This window comes from Syngnathus acus, chromosome 6 (genome assembly GCF_901709675.1).
Source record: "Syngnathus acus chromosome 6, fSynAcu1.2, whole genome shotgun sequence".
Taxonomy (NCBI): domain Eukaryota; kingdom Metazoa; phylum Chordata; class Actinopteri; order Syngnathiformes; family Syngnathidae; genus Syngnathus; species Syngnathus acus.
This window is the reverse complement of record NC_051092.1, coordinates 3,010,710-3,030,850: the sequence shown is the minus strand read 5'-3', so window position 1 is coordinate 3,030,850 and position 20,141 is coordinate 3,010,710. Positions and strand designations below refer to the sequence as shown.

Genomic DNA, 20,141 nt, shown 5'->3' with positions numbered 1-20,141 from the left:
TTTAAAAGAGCTTAGTATTACAGGGCAGTAATTGCGTTTTGTAGTAAACAAAGTTGCGTCGCCTCAAGTGGTTTTCGACTCGCCGGCGCCGTAATTAGATTCGGTGCGAAACAGTCGTGCGGCTGTCCGGGCCCGACTCGCGCCGCACCGAGTGGGTTTATATTCACACCGATGCGGTCCCCACATCTGCCACTGTTGCGTCTCTTGATGGTCCAGCAGACCATCTCAATTTGAAACGAGATGACAAAGGAATGAAGCCATTTTGGTGCACTACAGATGGTTAAAGGTACTCAAAGGGAGACGGAAAACGTGCGATGGGACTCTGCACGCTTCTTTTCCGCCGCCTAAGTCATCGTGCTAATTTGACAATGTAACAATGCCAGCCCCGCCTCCACCGTCCCCACCTCCCTCATATCATTTTTGACAATATCTTTAACACCTATCCTGGAAGTGCTGAATCGCCAGCTTTTACAGCTCCGCTCCCCCCCCCTCTGTCTTTTGCGAAACGTGCTTTTTCCTTGTCGCCACCGCGGAGAAAACTCCGTTTGCAAACGTGTAAGGGAGGCGCTGGCGGCAAAGGCGGCACGCTGCCAGAGCAACGCGCCTAAGATCGGCACGGTCACTAATTCCCAGGCAAAGTGGGCAATAACCCAGATGTTGGGGAGTAATATCGCAGCTGTGGACGGACAGCGGCGAGGCGGCGGCCAAATGGACCCGGGTCTGAGCTCGTTGCGCCGGTCCCCGTGCTGTCTCGCCATATGGAAGCCATCGCGCGGCCCTTTTTAGGACCAGGAATAGATTCTCTTCGGGGGCCACTTACAGTTAAGTGGAATTGTTTTATTGGCCGCCGAGTTAGAAACGTGGCCAAGATAAACACTTGGGACGACTTGGCTGAGGCCTGTTTTCTATCGCCGTCCCACTCCCTCTGTTCTTTCGCCTTTTGAAGAGGGCTGATATTTATAGGGCCTCCGTGTTAATTCAGGTCCCCGAGATGAGCTTTGATCCCGGCCGGATTGGGTGGCGAAGCAGGTTGCGACCTCCGTAGCGAGGGCGGGAGGGGCCGGAGCGACAGCATTGGGGGGGTGGTATGTTTCCAGCCCCAGAAGCCAAACAATCAAAGAGGTCTGAGCGGATGACGGTCCCGCTCTTTAATTACCGTGGGCCTGGCGCAACCTCTCTGCTGTTTGTGTTTTTTTTTACAGCAGCGCGCTATCACCGAGCAGCCTCACGGGAACACTAACAGGGAAACGTATCAAGGCCGCTCTGTCTTACTCCCTACTCGCCGCCCGCCGGGAAGAGTCCCTTTGCCGAGCTTGTCCTCAATTTCCGACATGTTGACTAATGCAAAGCGTTGGAGCGTATTTTATGTTAAAGGCGACATATCGTGTTTCTTTTTTTCTCCCTCTCTATTTAAAACTCAGGTCCCTTAATAACACTTCTGTGACATGCTTTCAAGAAAATACCCAAAGGATGAAGAATTAGAGAACGCTTTACACCCCATTTTTTAAGCGTCCCGTCTCATAAAATTGAGTGACAGCTAACCCAAGGTGTCCTCGGGTCATGACATTCCTGACGTACATTTTTTTTTCCATTGGATTTTTGACACACTGCGCTTTTACCATTCACTATCTATCCTTTATTATTCTTTGAAAACACCCTGAGATGCCAGCTGATAATTCCAGATCCCTATCTAAATAGGAAAGTAGTACTGCTGGTCCTAGGAAATACGTCCAAGTGATACATCTGGACTAAGAGACAAGCTTTGAGCAGTTTATTAAATTTAGCCTGGGTTGTTAGAGAGAGTCTTCCTAAACCATCTGTAAGCCATTTATTTGTTTTAGGGCGGAAGTGGTTAATGATCACATCAATGTAAGTCATAGCTTTTCAAAACAGAGTAATATTAACATTTGTGCTAATCGAGTGTACCTAATATTGTGAGCGCGGACTCTCTGAATTTCGAGGCTGTACCCACGTACGAAAGGAACACGCTGCAATGTGGGCCATACGTGCTGCATTTTTTGCATAATATGCTGATGAGCGAGAGCTGCGCGTGCTCGCCGTGCATCATTACTCACTGCCGCCTGCTGTCTCCGCTGCAGCGTGCCAAGTGTCCTGACTCCCAACACTCAGCCTGGAAGCCAGTGATGAGTGGGACTGTCACAGCCCGGGACATCTGGCTGCTCGCTGTCGTCCCGCTCTCTTTTCCTCCTCCCCCCTTCTCTTTTTGCCAGCCTTGCCTGTCAGAAAGGAGACGTGCTAATGTCCTCCAACAGAGATGTGTTGCATAGTGTAAACCCTTGTCTTACTTTTAAAACGCTCGGCGAAACATGACGAGGTGTCGGGCCGAGGCGGGAACGGGGAGCGTGTGCAATTTGAAACCCTAAAGCTGGAATATAATTTCCGGCCGGGGACTCTCCTCAACTACCAATTTGTAACAGTTTTGATGGAGTTGTATCACGGACCGGATTTAGTTAGCTTAAACCTTAGATATGTCACAACCCTTAAAAATAAATGGCTTACAAATGATTTGATCTTGAAAAAAAAGGTATCAATATATTTCTTTGACACCAATTAATTTTTTCTTGCTAGCCAGATTTTTGGCAGAATATTGCCACATCTTAAGCCATGACAGACAAATTACAATGTAAATTTTTATTTAGCAGGTCGCTAAGGGAGGGAAAAAAAAAAACCATGAATGTAGGGAGTACTCTTAACAATACTCAACAAGCGTCATGTGAAAAATCTTCTCATTGTTCTGCAGAAAGCTACGCAGCACCCGAGCTCGGCCGACATGCAGAAGAGTCAGCCCAAGAGCCGCATGTGGACGGGGGCTCTGGCCATCACGCTCGTGGAGGGTCAGGATCTACCGCAACACGGCCAAGGCGACATCTATGTCCGCTTTCGACTGGGCGACCAGAAGTACAAGAGCAAGGTTAGACTTTCAAAAAAAAAGTCTCCCCGGTTTCTCACGCTCTTTTTACTGTCTTTTCTTTTTGCGTGGAGGGCGGGGGTTCTTCGTTTCGCTTGTGTGACTCACCCCCACCTTGGCTCACCGGGCCGTGGCTCATTAGAGCGGGCCGGCCTGCCACTCAATCGCTGCTGCCGGGCTCCACTTTCATTTGCATACGCAGCACGCCTCTGTTCATCTACCTGGACTTGTTTTTCCTCGCCCAGCATCGGCGAGTCTGCGGCGTCTCGCTGCTGTCGTGTCATTTCCTTTGTAAACCTCTCAGCCGTCCCTCTCCGCTTGTTTGTTTGTTTGTCCAACAAAGCCCATTCTAATTGGGAGCTGTCAACGTTTACAATCCCGCCGTGGCCACCGGAGCGTACCAACGCGCTCGCCGCCTCCTCCGCCGCCGATTGTGATGACTTAATCCAGCCGTCACGTTGAGTTTGATAAGGCGCCGGATGTAAATGTCTGCGTGGACAATGATGAGTGTGTCTTTGTGGGCCCTCAGAACCTCTGCATTCAAGCCAATCCCCAGTGGAGAGAGCGCTTTGACTTCAATCAGTTTGCAGATAACCAGGCACCTCTGCAGGTGGAGGTGCACTTAAAGAGAGGCAGGAAGGGCGAGGAATCGTGGGGAATGTGAGTACTTCCTGCTGGGTCATGTTAATGGAGCTCAGCACAGGCCTTCACCTTCCCAGCGGAATCGTTTTGTGTGCCGCAGGTTCGAGGTTGACCTGTCCAACCTGGTGTTTAACGAGAGGCAGCTCTACACGCAAATGCTGGATCCGGGAAAGGGCAGGCTGGTGTTTCTGGTCACCCTGCTGCCTTGCTGGGGCGTCTCCATCTCCGACATTGAGACGGCTCCTTTGGAGAAGCCTGACGAGAGAGACGCCGTGGTGGAGAAATTTGTAAGTGGGAGCATATTTTTGGGTAGAATTGTACTGCTGGGCCAAAGTCTTATGACCTTTGTTACCATGACAACATGGCAAATACGTGTGGGATTTGCAGCACGGTATGGATAAAAGAATTAAATAAATCTAATAATTTTTGAAAAAAAAAAAAAAAAATGAACTCCCATAAGAAGAGAGAGAACATTTAAAGTGGCTCACAACTTTATTTATTATGATGCTTTCACAGCAGTCGCGATTGCAACAAAGCGCTGGACACAAATCACAAAACACTGATAATGATTTTAACACCATCGTAAATAGCCCCAATTTATTACCCGTTTGCCATTTTTTTCCTGCAGAGCCTCCGCAACTCGTATAAATGCAAGGGCGAAATTGGTTTCCTCCAAGTCAAGGTTTTAAAAGCCAACGATCTCCCCGCTACAGACATCAATGGTAAGCGTTCACCGCGCTACTTTTCCCCACAATGATTTGATGTCCTAATGATTAACTCGGCATTGCCGTTTGCAGGGAAAAGCAACCCCTTCTGTGTGATGGCACTGGGAAATAGCAAACTTCAAACCCACACCATCTACAAAAGCCTCAATCCGGAGTGGAACACAGCAATCACATTGTAAGAAGGTCAATAGGGAATATTGAAATCTTTTTTACATTCAAGTTTTATATGATGACATGTTGTCATGCTGCAGCCCGGTTAAGGACATTCATGATGTGGTGGAGCTGACCATCCTGGATGAAAACGGAGACAAAGCACCGGGCTTTTTGGGCAAAGTTGCCATTCCGTTACTGACTGTAAGTTTGTGTAAGCCGCGACATTTCTACCCCTGCATGCTTTTTTTCCTGCTTGAAGCAAACCTATTGTGCATTTTGTATTTTCATTCGCGGCGGCAGCACTTCATTCACAAGCGTAATATGTCTGACTGTGTTCAAAGGTGCAAAATGAGCAGCAGATTTGTCTCTACTTGAAGAAAGAGGACTTGAGTGGCCCGGCCAAAGGAACCATCACGCTTGTGTTCGAGGTTATTTACAATAAAGTAAGCGGAAAAATATTTCCAAAGATGCCTCGTGTAGTTTGAAATATAAAAATGATCATTTATTTTCTCTTCTGCTAGGTTCGAGCTGGTATTAAAAGTTTCCAACCAAAGGAAGAAAAGTTTACAGAGGAAAGCGTAAAGTTCTCGAAAAAGGTATCACGCTACTCGTTTGTTACGATAAAGCAGGAGCGTGCAAAGAAATGATTAATTTTGCTGATTGAGCATTTTCCTAAAATTCTATATTTGTTTTTCTTTCTTGTTCATATTTAATATTTGTATTTATTTGTTGAACTGAGTGATTAATAAATCAAAATGAAATTACATTTTATCGTTAAAAAAATACAGATTTACAGGTGTATTATTAAAGTTCACCATTTCACACATTTTTATTTTATTTTTGTTTTACCTCACTTATGAATGAGCTGACAATTCTTCATATAAATTTGTTAAATTATAAGTTAGTCCACTCTTGTAATAAAAGCTCATTGCGCTCATGTCCAGTGATACTAACCACCGTTTTGTTTCAATTCCTCCCCGTTCAGGTTCTCGCCCACAATATCTATCGAGTTCGCAAAATCAGCACAGCAGTTCTGTACACGTTACAGTACATCAAGAGCTGTTTTCAGTGGGAGAACACGCAACGGAGCCTCATAGCCTTCCTGGTAAGTCATTGCTCCACGTTAGTTAATGAAATGCCTTTGAGCCCGGAGGTGAGACGTGTTTGTCCTACTGGGGAGAATCGCTCAAGGAAAAACAATGTCCGCCTTCCTTCTGTTTTGGTCCCGCGTGTACGCCCTTTATCCTTCAATCAAACCCCGCGTGGCTCTCCTCCAATTCGGATGACTTTTACAGTCCAAGTTTGAGACGTTTGCGCATCTGACTTGTGAGCAAAGCCTCCCGACCCCGAGGGACGCCGTGAGGAGGGGGATCACGGGGGAGGATCACGTGGAGGCGTGACGGCCTGCCTCCGAGATGTGAACCGGCGTTTTAAATGCCTCTGTTTAGCTGTTTTTAATGAGGCGACGTGATCTGAGGTCCTAAGCTAAAATAATCTCGTATCGCCCCTGCGAATCCCTCCTCAGAGCGGCGCGCCGTAATGTCACGATTAAGAGCACACATTCGTCAGGGTGAGGAGGCGGTCACAGACGGGGCGTGTTGTGAAGGGCTAGCCTTTGGCCACCTTTCCTTTCCGTCCGCGCCTTCTCAGGATGACACGCAACTCGTATCCTGTGAGAGCCCGAGGAGCGATTCGCCCTTAGGCTGTAAGCCTACGTAGCTCAGCCTCGCTTGGAATGGCAAGACGCGCAGACAGGCAGGGCGACGCGCAGATACTCGGAAAGGTGGAGAACAATGTATAAGAAGACGAGTGAGTGGGAGGCAGAATTGAGGGAAATGTTTGCCATTGGAGACGTGGGGGGCCGACAGGTGACGGCTCAGAGAAAAGACCCGAGCGCCGACAAATGGAATGTACAGAAGTTACGGGACGCACAACTTTAATAGACTTAGCGGTAGATTTTATTTGTTTGTTTTTTTTAAAGCGGGATAACGAACAAAAAGAGTGCACACAATCGGAGGAGGTTTGCTAACTGTTAGCTCATCTGCTAACGACGTACATTGCAACTGTACTTGTACTTGTAACCTCTCATTTTTATTGTGGTGAACCACTTGCGAGACACGTTATAAAAACACCCATAATCTGCCAGTTCGCTATTTATTTACTGTTAAGCAGCTCATATTCACTTTTTTGAAAGTACATCGGACTGTACCAAAACTATTTGCAACAGACACACTAACACAGACTAACTTATGAACAAGATGTCAAATTAAATTTCCCCCAAATCCATCGCATCTCAATCTCACCTGATTTTTTTTTTTTTCTTTTTTTAAATTGCCAATCATTCACATGCATCCAACGGAAAACGAGCACCTTAGCCGTAAAGGCTAACGAGCGGGCCTCGGCGCGCCATGCCCCCGGCCACTCCGAGGCCGGCCTCCGTACAGCGACCCCTCCTCCCAGTCATCATCTGCAATTAGATTCCTCTTTGGAACCGTCTACCATGCAACACGCCGCCCGTGCGCTCTAATGAAAGCGGCTCCCACTCCTATCTTTATATCTTTAGGCAGTGGTAATAAGGTAACTGATTCCGACATTGACAGATGGCCTCTGCTTGCCTCTGCGATGCGCATAATTATACCACTAGTGTGTGCTTCTCAGGCTACGCCGGTAGGAAAAGCTGCAGTTTGCGCCGCAGCTTCAATATACATTACGATACATTATTTATCAAGCCGGGCGGACCGGCGTGAGCCTTTTTACACCGCATACATCCTGTAATGCATTACCGCCGCCTCTGCTGGGACCACGGGGATGTTCCTCGCCTAGTGCTTTACCAGAAATACTTAGCTATTATATCACTCGCTCCCGCGGGCCAATTTTCTGACCTCGGCACGGCACGCAGCCGCCATTTTTATCCTGTTTATGGAGATGCAAGTGTGCATTATGAAGGATCTCATTGGCGTGTGCCGGCTATGTGGTATTCACATGACGGATTATTCACGGTACACAAAAGGAACCTTTTCTCCCTTTAATCTTAATTTTAAAACCGTTTGGAAAATCCATGCGATGTGCACAACTGGCCAGCAGCATGGTGAAATTGTTGTTTGCGCGTCTGCCTCACATTGAAAAGTTCTCAGTTGGAATATCTCAGTGTGGAGTTGACTTTCCTTGGTCATTTAAAACAAAGAACAAAAAAAAAAAGCTTTGTGATTGCATTGAAGGCTGGAAGTGGTAAAAAAAAGTTTTGTTGAATTAGCCACTGTTGCATTGCAGATGTTGTGTTTTAAGTGTCTTGCTAATTAAGTAAACATTTGTTTTTATGATGTCACGTTCTTACAAAAAAAGTTTGGGAATAGCATTTTCACAAGTGGATTCCAATACAAACAAGATTTTTTTTTTTTCCCTCTCCCAGCCTTCTCCTTGTTTGTGCGACTGTAATGAGCCTCGAATTGAAGCTTCTGAAGAGTTTGACAACAACGAGGCACTGTGACAGCTAAAAAAATCTTTAAAATAACCTTCTTTAGATGTTCTTTTGGCCCACTAAGATGCAGAGCCAGTTGAATGCGCCATACGTCCTCCTGGAGGGGTCACCCAGAGTTCTTTACTGCATGTTAGTATGCGACCTTTAGATGGCGCTATAGCACCGCTGGAGACGGTGAGTGAGGGCCAGCTGACACTTTTTTGTTTTTTTTTCTCTCCCTCGCAGAAGCCTTTTCTTGGGGAACAAGTTAGTTGTGAGATCCTATGCTTTGTGAGCAGCGCAAAATACAAGTTGGAAGAGAAATCTTAAATTAGCACGTATTAGCCAGGCAAATTAATCGTCTTCAGAAGTTCAACTTTTGATGGCGACTTAAAGAGAAAAGGGATCATTTGCACTTGAAAGCTGATTCGGAGCTTCTCTGTCATTAGAATCGCTTAAAGTATTTAAGGAGAATTAATATTTCAACGTGAGAGCTGCTTGGGAAACCTGTATATAGCTCGAGTGGGCTCTCTTTTTGACCCCAACTGCCTTTTCTTTTTTTTTTTTTTCCGACAGCTTCTAAAATGCTGATTGGCTCACATCACACTTTGTAAAGATTTCATTTGATGAATTTTTGATACGACGCACTTGTAAATACACTTGGCGGCCAACGGCGGGAAGTACGAGTCCGTCGTCGCTACGCTTAAATGGCTTTTCAGGTTACTCTACTTGAGTATTGATTTTTCTGACAATTTTTTCTTTTCCTTCCCACATGACAGAAATAGAGAGAGGCAAAAATGTGATTGCCAAGTTAGCAAGTGACGTGTCAGGTTATTATCACTAACGTAAAATGAGAATTGTACAGTATAGATAATTGACAGTCAAATTTCTACTTCAACGTTGAGACAAGGGCCTGCCGGGGGTCTCGGGTGACCACCTATGCAGAACCCTTGGAAGCGGCGGCCATTACCCAGAACACCTCAGATCAAAGACGCAATCAGACTCAGTGGTAATTGTTCTTGTCAACACCCGTCCCTGAAAAGTGGAGGCTTTGCAAGTCCAACGGCTCGGCTGTTAATCGTCACTTTGTTTCTGCTTTGCATCTGTTTTCTCTCTCTTTTGGTGTGGGGGTGGGGGGGGGGCGACAAAAAATAAAAAGTTGGAGGCCTCAAAAGGAGAGCCTCTTTACTCCCATGGGGGTTACGCTCTCTAGCTCCCCCCGAGCTGTGGGAGTTTTCACAGCCTGTGCGGTGGGAACAAAAACGGCAACGGCCGTGACGTTGAAGTGTGTGCTGATTTCATAATTATTAAACTTCACGTTGGCAGCATTTGCCGATTTAAGGCGGCGTAAATGTCTGGCGACAGCTCTCGAGGGCGAATGCAACCTTGAAACGCAGCCCCGTCGACTTTTCTGTTCATTATGGCTATGAAAATGATTCTCGGTCATCATAATAAATCAGTTTACATTGATGTTCGATACAAACAACATGATGATGTTCTGGCAAAACATTATTTATGTTATGGGACGTGGTGGCCATTGGGAATTGTTTTTTCCCCCCCAAACGGCTGGTCTATTCCCAGGCCTTTTACGTGGTTTGGAACTTCTACTTTATAAATTTTTTTTTGCAAATTTCATCAAAGTCTATAACCGATGTTTACATGTCCAATTCATTTTAGAATTTAGCCTCTGCTTCTTTTACTATTTTTTTTTTTTTTTCCTTCAACTGTTCATTACAAGTCGCCTCTCACGGAAGAACACTCTGTGTTTAACCCCACGGCGTATGTCGTATTTTAATGACTGACTCGCCACCTTACCGGCCACAGTGGACATCTCGGCCCAGGCACTTGAGGCGCTGACCCCGCCTCCGCGCCCTGGTGCGTTAACGTATGTGTGAGTGGAGTTGACAGCGAGTCCATGCCATTTCCCCCCACCCCCACCCTTCGGGTAAGAGGAAAAGGCTCACATGGCAGATCTGTCACCCAGGAGGTCGCTCAGTGTTAACGCACCCGACACGGATTAAACACTAGTGGCCAGCGCCCGAGTGCGGGGTCAGCGCGGCGGCCGCTGACAGCCACTACGGGGCCCCCCTGCTGACCGGCTCGGCCCCCCTTTCGTGCTGGTGCTGCTGTGGCCCTGGCATGTGTCAGACGGGTGGGGGGGGGGGCGTTGTGAAGTCCAGATCTGGCCCTTGGGAGCACATGCTAATGCTTTGCCTGTCGATGGAGAGACTGTGCAGACCTCCTCACGAGCATTTTCTTATCTCCTCCGCGCAAGTCGGACAAATTGGTTTATTTTTTAATTGCCCTGAAATAAGTGACAATGACTGATCACTGCCATATTTTGGTCCCCCCCCTCTCGAGTCAATCATGCAATGCAAGGGATGTGTATACCTTTTAGGCCAGAACAGTTTTGCTTAAATACAGTCAGAGATAAGTTGAAAATGTTCCAGAGAAGACATTTTACAAACAGTCCCAAAGTAGTGTAGAGGAACTGTAGATTAGCAATGATGGTTAAAATAACGGCGATGGACTGACATGACAGTTCTGGTTTGGCTTGAAATAATGGCGGACGAATAATGACGAATGACCGACTGGCAAAATTTACTGACACTTTTCGATGAAGGGACACGACAAGTACTGCGAGTGCGACCTGTGTAATTTTGTTTGTAATCACAGCTGACCTCTGCTTAAAAAGAAGTTTTCTCCCCGTCTTTTCATTCTCTTCGCAACTCTGTTTCGCTTCCTCCTCCTCTTGCTCCTCCTCAGTCGATACGACTTGAGCTGAGCGTATGTGAAATATTTATTCGGAAATAATTTGCTCCGAGCGCCGATGCTGCCCACACACACTCACTCTGCGTGCCCCGAAGAGAAATCTTATCTGCGCTTCCTCCGCCTGCCTGCAGACATCCACCCCCTCCCCTTCCAAAAGCCTGTCCCCGCACTTGCCCGATCTCAACACACATTACATGTCTCATTGCTCTGCGTTTACAGCCGCTCGAGAGACCCGACGGTCTTCGGTTTCAAGACCGGCGGCCGTGTGCATGCGCCTTTTGATTCATCTGACTTTTCTGACCATGTTAATTCATTTCACCGCAGAGACAAATTGATCCTTTCAACGCGACCGGCGTAAAAATTGCTGCGTCTTCATTTTCGTGCTGGGGCAGGTCAAGTTTGCCCTGTTTGGGAATATGAAAGACCCTGTTGCTGTTTACGCACCTGACAATTTAGTGACAGAAAGTGGACTGGAATTTAGACCAGCTAAAAGCCAGTCTAAGTTGTGGCGCAGATGTGATTTTTGGTCAATTTTATGGAGAAAGGCAGACGGATTCTGAGTTCCACAGAGCTCAACGTATTTCATTCCTTAATACGCCTTAATAGCCTTTGAATTATTGTCGAACAAATTCATTGAACAAAAGCCCCTTTTGTTGATCTTTTCCCCGCCGTGCTCCATCCGTGGGTGGGACCGGAGCTGCCGTGCTTGCTCAGCTTTCAGTTGTTTTATTCACACTTTTAATCGTTGAGTGCTTTATTATTTGGTGCGGCCAAGCAAAGGGTCTGCACGGTACATTTAGTGGAATAATATTAATGGCGCAGTAAAACAACTCTGTCAGGATCTTCTTAACCCTGCTGGTAGATTTACTTGCCCTCCTTTCTCATTGCTTACAGGTGGCGATGAAAGTGCATCTCCATCATAGCTACACTTAATACTCCGCTAAGTGCTAATTGCTTTATTAATACATTGTTTGTCTCCTCGCCCGGTCCCCCGCTTGGAATCATGCAGCTATTTTTCAGCGACCCGGTAGAGACGCTCCTGCTTGACTAACACTTGTTCAAATGCTAGTCATTTGTTAGCCCAGGTAGGCAAACTTTCATGCCATATTAGTCTTTTAATATAGATTTAAAATAATAATCCTTTCAAATGTTATTTAAAATTTAATAGGAGTGTTTTTGACGTGTTTATTTTACTAATAGCTTCTATTTAAATAATAATTATGAACAGTTGAATACTTCACCAATATTTACATCCATCCATCCATCCATTTTCCGAACTGTTTCATCCCCAATAATTAGCCAGGTCAACAGGAAATTTTAATCAGAGATATTATTTTTAAATAATGTCTTTATTTTCTAAAACATTATTAAGGTGGTTGAATTTTACGTTTTAATTTTGACATTTAAAAGCTTGTGCATTTTAGAATTTACAATTTAGAGCTATGGTGTTTCAGAAAAAAAACAACCACCTGTTGTTGAACCGTATGTGGCCCGCGAGCCACACTTTGCCCACCCCGCATGCCACGCGCTCGACCGCATTGTTTGTTCTCACCCGCTTCGTTTCGTCTTTTGCCTTTAACACGTTTGTCGTGTTTCAGAAGGTCGAGGTTTTCGCTCAGCGCATGTAATTTGTTGATGGAAGGAAGGTGGGGAGGGAGAATTAGAAAAGCGCCCGCGCTCGTCTTTGACGGCAATTAAAACGCGGATTATTTTTATACAGATTTACAGTTGCACTTTGTCCAACGTGTCCTTTTAATCACTCAGCCGCTTGCTAATAAAACACAAGCCACTTAGTTGGGGGGAATTAGTCTCGTCTCCTTTCTAGCTGAGGGACTCTGGAAGATGTGAGGGGACATTTTTTTTTTTTGGGCGACCCAATCTTTACCTCTGCTCATTACTTTAGAAGACTTGACAACGACAGTACCTGAGTGAAAGTCATCCCTCCCCCCCCTTTTTTTTTTAACCACCCAGATGTTTAACTTTTTCATCGCAAAACAAGCTTGTAAAGGCAGAACACACCAGTGAGGGAGGAATGGAGAAGCTCGTCTGACAGTTTTGGTTTATACCCTCATTTAGGCACTCACTTTTCTCCCGACACCAGCCATTGTCTTCCTGTAGGCTTTTATCTTGTCCGCTGAGCTGGAACGCGGCGAGCAGAAATTTGCATTAGTGGGCGATTATGAATACCTGTGACAGATTCTCTCTCTACCCCCCCTTCGGGCAAAAATGAATTGGCCTCCTCCGTTGACTCGCGCGAGAAGACGGAGGCCGAGCAATTAGACTTTTAGTGGTTAATGCGGCAGCTTTCGCCAGGCGAGAACAAGGTGGTGCGACATTCCTGCTGGGCTCGTGTCACTTTTCCCTTCCTTTTTTTTTTATTTCTATAATGGGAATACGGGGAGAATATGACAAGCTACCAGTCGGCCAGCCAGTTGAATTCCTCAGGGGGGGGGGGGGGGGGCATTGCTCTGGAAGCCTCTCACGGGAGCTGAGGTGACAACTCATGACGCAGGTTATTCATAACAGAGCCCCCATGCATATTCATTGTTTACCTTTTTTTTTTTTTTTCTTACTTCTACCCCCCGCTTGTGCTAGTTTGTTACTGTAATGCAAATGAGCTATTAAAAGAATAACAGCAGCATGTTGTCTATTTGTGAAACCCGTTGTACAGCGAACCCCCTGCCTACAGTATTTGCAAATACACGTTTTTGCTTACACTGTACGGTAGCAGTCAACTTAACTCAGGTCAGTTCACATTACAAAAGAGAATCACAAATTGTATATTTCTAAAAAAAAAAAAAAAAAGCCAAATGTCTCAGCCTTCAAATAGTGCACTAGCTTAATGCTAACAAATAATGGGAAACACCATAGACGAGCTAATGAAAACAATCATATAGATGCTGATTGTTTCATAAGCTTTTAAGGATTGGCTAATTGAACACAAAAGGTGCAGCAGCATAAGTAGACAGACAACAGACCAATTGGCATATATTCTTTAATTTCCTTTAATCACTTACAGTAACTGAGTGAAGCTCTTCAAGTTTTTTGGGGTGGTTTTAATTATTTGCAGTTTTTCCACAATTCATATCAGGCAACTATCCGCCTACGAATAGCGGCGCATTACTGTAGTCTCCTCAGCTCACCTACTGCTCTGTCAAAGCATACTAAGTGGTGCAGTGGAGATGCTCGAGGGCGTTTGTCTGCATTACTCACTGTTCCCTGAGTCCTGGTGCGGGACTAGGTAGACTGGCCCCGGGAGCCGACGCGTACACGAGCCGCTTGTGACACAAGCAGTCTGTTGTTTGCAGGGCCTCGATATACCCCGAGCTCTTTCTCGCTCTCTCGGTGTTTCACATCCTGTCTCGGGCTTTAACGCAAACATATTGTTCACTCTCCAAGCAGCCTGCAGCCCTTTTGAGCCTGTTGTTATTTTATAGCTTTCAGGCGCTAGCGTGGGTACGAGCTCCAGCCGTCACTGCTAGGAAATAAACTAGGATTTACTTTAAGTCGTACTTTTTCTTTAAAGAGATGGCGAGTTTACTCATTTCTGCGAGAAGTTCCAACAGCTCATAGGAAGTCATAGCGGTTATTAAGTACTTGTCTTGGCATGCCTAGTTGTACTAATGTGCCTTGAGATTATCTGACGACCGACCCAGCTTGTCATTTGCTTGTTTTTTATCGGTGACATTTAACAGTCAGGCTGTTTCCAAATTTCGTCTGACCGGAGGCCGCAATTTGTCAGTTTGAAAACCGAATAGTAAATGAATACACGTACTTCACATGGCCTTGTCGAGTTTATATGAATTTCAACTTAATATCTGGGACATTCCCCCCCCCCCCCCCCCACCACACACACCTTCTCCTTGTCAAGCGCCTGATAAAATCCTTTTCACACATTGCCGTGTCATTTGGGTTGTAGGCAGACTCATTAGACTTGCCACTAAGTGGCTTTGAAAGCAACCATCCAATTAGCACTCCGCTGTGAAATGCAGCGGCGTTTAGTGCGCTACTCTTTTACAGAATTAGAAGGGATTACGCATTCAGCATGATCCGCCTTATTTCTACCGGGGGGGTCAGTATCATCGCGGCCGAGGGGGTAAACGCTGCAAACGCTCCTCCGGTTGCCATATGTGCCTCGTCAGAGCTTCTCTGCCGTCTCTGACTCTAAGAGGATTTGACGCGCCGGTTAAAAAAGACGGCGTGCCGCGCCTATCCGTCATATTCTCTATTCGGCAGGAATGCTCCATGCCAACACAGCGCTATCTCTATGTGTATAAATAGGATTTGGACGTATTAAAAAGTTGTCTCTGGAATTTTCAGACATAATCGGTTGCCGAAGGCTTTCCGGAGATTTCGAAAGCGCTCGAATCAATTTTACTTTTTGTTTTCGTTCCGGCCGCACGGGCAATTTGAAGGTTGCATGAGCCGCGTGGCATTTAATCTGTCTTGTCTCCTCAGATCTTCCTGGTGACAGTTTGGCACTGGGAGCTCTTCATGTTTCCCCTCTTCCTGCTCCTGCTCTTCATTTGGAACTACTTTCAGCTCCGTGGCAGAAGCGTCACCTCCAACCAGGACCTGGTGAGTGAAATTGACGTTGCAGTTGTGCATAAGCGAAGAAACCTACACAATCCGCCATTTACATATGATCACAAGTCCGTCTTTAGGCTGAACAGCAGCGGTAGCTTTCACCGCTGGCGTCGGATTGGAAAAGTGGGCACTTTGGACATAATTTACTTGAATTATAGTTAAAGTGTGGGTTGGGAAAACGTCAGTCTGGTGTGTGGGTTGGCGGTAATTCCAAATGGAAAAATGGAGTGCAACAAGTTCAAATTAAGCCCGCGGGGTGTTGGACAAAGTCGACAGAGGGGAGGAAAGAAAAAGTAGTGCAGAGAAGTGTGTGAGACAGGAGACATTTAAATATCAACTATGTTAAGACACAGCAAGCACAATTATATCAAGATTAAAAAATACACCGTTTTAGTTAGCTACAGAAGTGACAATAGCGTCTTGCTCGCCGATAAACAAAAATGCAACCAACCGCAAAACATCCATCCAATCTGTGGCATCTCTACCGCTCTGGGCTTGAAGTTCGCCCTACACATGCCTGTGAAGGTTAATGCCGTTCACACTTCCGACTCCCACCCCTGCCCCAAGCCTGGCCCGCTCACACGTCCTCCCCAAAGTGGTGCCCCACCTCCCCAACAGTGAGCGCGTTTGCAAGCAAAGGTTGCCTCCCCGGGCAATGTTAAATCCCGAGCTCACCCTCCACACCCAGTTGCCGAGACCCTTTGGTAACCCTCCGGCTGGCAATGACAAAAGCTCTGTTCTCAGGCAATGTCACGGCAGGGTCAGGGATGACTTGATATAAAGTGATATCGGCAACAACATCCAAATTAAATGTTTTTTTTTTTTTTTTTTTCCCTCCACCCCGTGTTTTTTTTTGTGCGCTTATGTTGCGGAGAAATGAGATTGCTTTTGTGCGACAGTGCTCGCATGAAGAAGGCTCTCTTTCACCTCTTCCTTTTGTGTGAGTGAGGTCACCTCATGATGCTGTTTCTATGGAAACAAGCCTCTCCCAATAGGGGTGAATGTACTCAAAGGAAATTTCATTACGAGCTGTTTGTTAAAAATGCTCCCGTCCCACAAATGTCCCATTCACTTGAATTTCTCTCTGCCCTTTTATTTTCTCTCAGGTGAACATGAGCACGTGTGAGGACGAAGAGGACGACGAGAAGGTATTTTATCTCTTCTCGCTCCGATTTTATTTATTTTTGTACCGGATAATGTGTTTTGGTGGTAACGTCTTCAGATTTTGTTTAAAAAAAAAAAAGTTTTCCCCTGAATGCCGACTTTTGATGGCCCAAGGAAACATAAATAGACGGATCGAAATATGTTGACTTTCTGGCCAAGCCGTGCCGTTATAAATACAACTTGAAATTTTTTATTTAGCCGTGGCAAAAAATTTTTTTTTACTGCTTTTGATACATCAAATTTTCCCCCAAAATATGACAGCCACAAGAGGCCGCTGCGAGTACCGATACCTTGAAATAAGGCTGATATCTGCACAGATACGTCTCGTAAAAAGCGGAGCGTGGAGAGTCTCTGTTGCTGAAGTGCAATCAACAAATGGAGCTAACAATATAGGTCGCAATTTTTCAAAAATTGGCGAGTTGGTGTGTGCGCAAGGGTGATTTGCCAGATGTGAGTCACTGACTATAATTTGTTTACAGTTGCGTTTGGCCTTATCGCTTGATGAACACAAATTCTTTTAGGAAACCAGAGCAAAGTCAAAACACCAGACACGTGAGGCAAACGAGTTAAGCACTTCTCACAACTGTCCGAAATGTTTACTTGCATATAGCCTCAATAAATGACATTCCCGAGCGTATCTTGCGGTAGTCAACGTCTCTTAAATAAATCCACTAACGTCCTGTAAGCCTTTTATTATAACACATATATTCACATTCCCTGGCCTCGTAAAATGCATTCTGTGGACTGATTTAGATCTCTTGTGTCACGACTGTCTAAATGGAAAAGTAGTGGGTGATATTTACTCCCAAAGTAGCTGTAAAAAAACAAAAAAACTTGTGCTTTTGCCCAAAGGGCTTATGAGCCACTTCCACTAGTTCACTTGGTGAGAAAAAATCATAAAGCATCTTTATTACTGTCTGCGGGAAAACTAAAACAACAGGAAATGTTTAAGGAGGCTGAAAACTTAGACTTCTCCTCATGCCACGGAATACCATATTCAATTACACTCATCCTCCCGTTTGGTGTAAGGAAGGGACAGTTAACAGCCATGTGCATTATTGCTTTATGCGGGCCCAACGCAAAGCCTGCCAGCGCTGACCCTTGCGTCCAAGCCCGGCATTCATATCCATAATGCGCTCAATATATTTTGTTGTGATGACCGCGGGCTACCGGGAGGAGGGGAAAAAAACACCAGCACATCCTGTCTGCGAGGATGATGAAACTCGCATGATATGTCTGCAAACACACGCACGCAAGTTCACAGGAAGTAGCAGTAAAAAAAAAAAAAGTTTTTTATAGCTATGTGACAAGATGGCCGCCGTGTAATTAATGTAATAGCGACGCTCGGGAGGATATTTATTACGTTTGTTTTCACCTTGAACCTCCGCTTTTGATCAAGGTCTTTGTCATTTCGGCGAAGAAACGCCGACGTCTCCTTCTCATCTTAAAGCTCTCTGAAAAAATTTGCGCGAGCCTCGCTAAGCCCCTCCCGCGTACTGCGAGAGGGGGAGAGAAAAAAAAAATGGAATATCTCCTTTCATTTACTAATTAGGCAGCGGCCCGTGTTTGTTTTAAGCTGTCAGCTTTAATTTAAAGTGGCTTATTTGAAAGCGGTGTTATGGTCCGCGCTGTCACTCGAGCGCCATATCGCTCGGCGAGATCAAGCCCGTGTCGCTTTACACCTATCAAAGTCTGTCTTCAAAATATTTGGGGTTAAAGAGTGATCAGTTTTAAGTTTGACGCCTTCAAAGCCTCTCGGCTAACGTGCCGCGAAAGACTCCCCTCCCCGTAAGGGGGTTGCGATTACCACCCGAAATATGTTTTTTATTCCCGTTTCTCCCCCCGAGGAGGCAAACGCTAAGGCGTGATGTTAAAGAGAGTCGAAAGGCGACGCGGTGGTACAGCGGAATAATACACAACAGATCCTCGGCCTGTGAACAAATCTGTCCTCAGGGGTGGGACCAAACAGCTTACAAATTACGGGTGGGCAAAGTGACTTCCCTTTGGCCTTAGGTATCAATTGTGCACGCGGACGCTGTTTAATCATAACACAAAGAAACAGGAGAGGCAAAAACAAGTCCCGAGATCTCCAATAGAACTCAACTCGGTGGAAGATGAAACGGGCTGGGCCGCCCTTCGCTCGCTCCCAGAGGGGGAGTTATAAAGGGGGGGTGCGAGATCGGGGCAAGGGGGGGTCACTAGGTCGCTCCGTCCCTCAAGCGGGTCTCCTTGAGTGCAGCAAACTGTCCGTGCCTTCATCTGGAGCCCTACCAGGACACCATAAACCGCTTTCTATACATTGTATTTATTTGACAGTAGAAAACAAGGAAATTGACGTTCTTAACATAAATATCGAAGTAAGCTGAGCTGATATGAGAATGCGATTTTAGCAGCTTTTTTTTCCCCAATCAGTAGACATTTCGGATTTGTGCAGCCCGTTTCAAATGGTTTTATTTCAATTTGAAGGGAGAAAAAAAAATGGAAAGTATGTCTTGTCACCAAGGAGATGGAGGAGGACATGAATAATGGTAATCTTCACAGCCGCCTATTTATTTATACTTCAGAAGGCATCTATTTGTCTGTTTGCTTTCTTTTCCCGTATGAAAGCCAACACTTTGGCTCTTTATTCTCGCTCGCTGTAGTTCTATTGTGAGTTTTTGCGCTTATTATTCGGTAGATGCATGCGGTATCTATAGTTCGCTTTGTGTTTTCATGGCTTCCCACAGGTCACGTATTTAAAAAAAAGCCGAGCCATAGTCACCAACGCACTTTTTAGCCATTAACGATAAAACACAATGCAGAGTGCACTCATATGAAAGCTGCTGTAGGCCACAACTCTCAACCAGACTCTCACACCACCATAACCCCGCCTCTTAAAGGGGACACAAACCCACGCCAGACGCGTCTGGAATATATTCCCCACGCCAGAAGGGGTTTGTCCATCATGGTTTGGTACCCATCAGAATTCCAAAGTGCATAATGTACCAAACTGAACTCTGGAAGTCCAAACACTGATAGTCTCCTTGATGCGAGCGTGAGATCTTCCTCTCAAGCAAAGCATATTTGCCATGCTTCTGCCTTTTTTGGCCGGCGGCGGACCTCCAGTGCGGAGCCAGGATCCGACGCCCGGCGGGGGAGGACGTGCTAGTGTGGGAACGGCTCGCTTCCTGTGGGTCTGACAGCGGGCGGGGAGTCCCCCCCCTCGCTTGAAGACGCCACGTTCCCATGGGCGGCCTCACCGAACCGCGATAGCGGGCGGCGTCCCGCCTGGACCCCGTCAATACGCTTGTCCGGTATCATAAACATATACGGCAGACATCCTCCAGCCTCCGTAGCAACTGCCCCCCCCGTCTCCTCATCCTCCTCCATCTTCTCTGTCATCATTGCTGTCATTATTTCCTCCTTTTGATGTGAGCCTTTTCAGGCCTCTTTAGGCGGCGTTATCTCCACGCTCGCCTCTCCCTCTGGAAGGCTTCACGTGTGCGTCCTTATTTTGTGCCTTGATGTGATCAAAAAGACAAACCCTCCATCTCGCTAGCACCCCCTACCTAGCGCATGTTGACTCACCACATTGCCACACTCAATTATGATGTCAGCCCGTTAAATGTAAATAACGGCTCGATAAAAGGTGAAGCACACTCTGGGTTATTCAACTAAGATGGACTCTTGGAAAAAAAATGGTCTGTGCGTGCGTGTGTCTGGCTGTCCTCTT

The 20,141-nt window shown here is 46.1% G+C and overlaps 1 protein-coding gene across 2 annotated transcripts in view; it reads left to right on the top strand.

Moving 5' to 3' along the window:
* mctp2a (multiple C2 domains, transmembrane 2a) overlaps positions 1-20,141 on the top strand; it is a 157,750-nt gene that overhangs the window by 4,754 nt on the left and 132,855 nt on the right. For both annotated transcript variants that reach the window (XR_005098410.1, XM_037255448.1), the window contains exons 9-19: positions 2,762-2,932; positions 3,459-3,589; positions 3,672-3,858; positions 4,200-4,293; positions 4,369-4,471; positions 4,548-4,650; positions 4,791-4,892; positions 4,971-5,045; positions 5,435-5,554; positions 15,137-15,256; positions 16,372-16,413. Coding sequence is in view for 1 of the 2 variants with exons in the window: in XM_037255448.1 (XP_037111343.1) it covers positions 2,762-2,932; positions 3,459-3,589; positions 3,672-3,858; positions 4,200-4,293; positions 4,369-4,471; positions 4,548-4,650; positions 4,791-4,892; positions 4,971-5,045; positions 5,435-5,554; positions 15,137-15,256; positions 16,372-16,413 (1,248 nt within the window). In the remaining variant the exon portion in view is untranslated. The remainder of the gene's footprint in view (positions 1-2,761; positions 2,933-3,458; positions 3,590-3,671; positions 3,859-4,199; positions 4,294-4,368; positions 4,472-4,547; positions 4,651-4,790; positions 4,893-4,970; positions 5,046-5,434; positions 5,555-15,136; positions 15,257-16,371; positions 16,414-20,141) is intronic.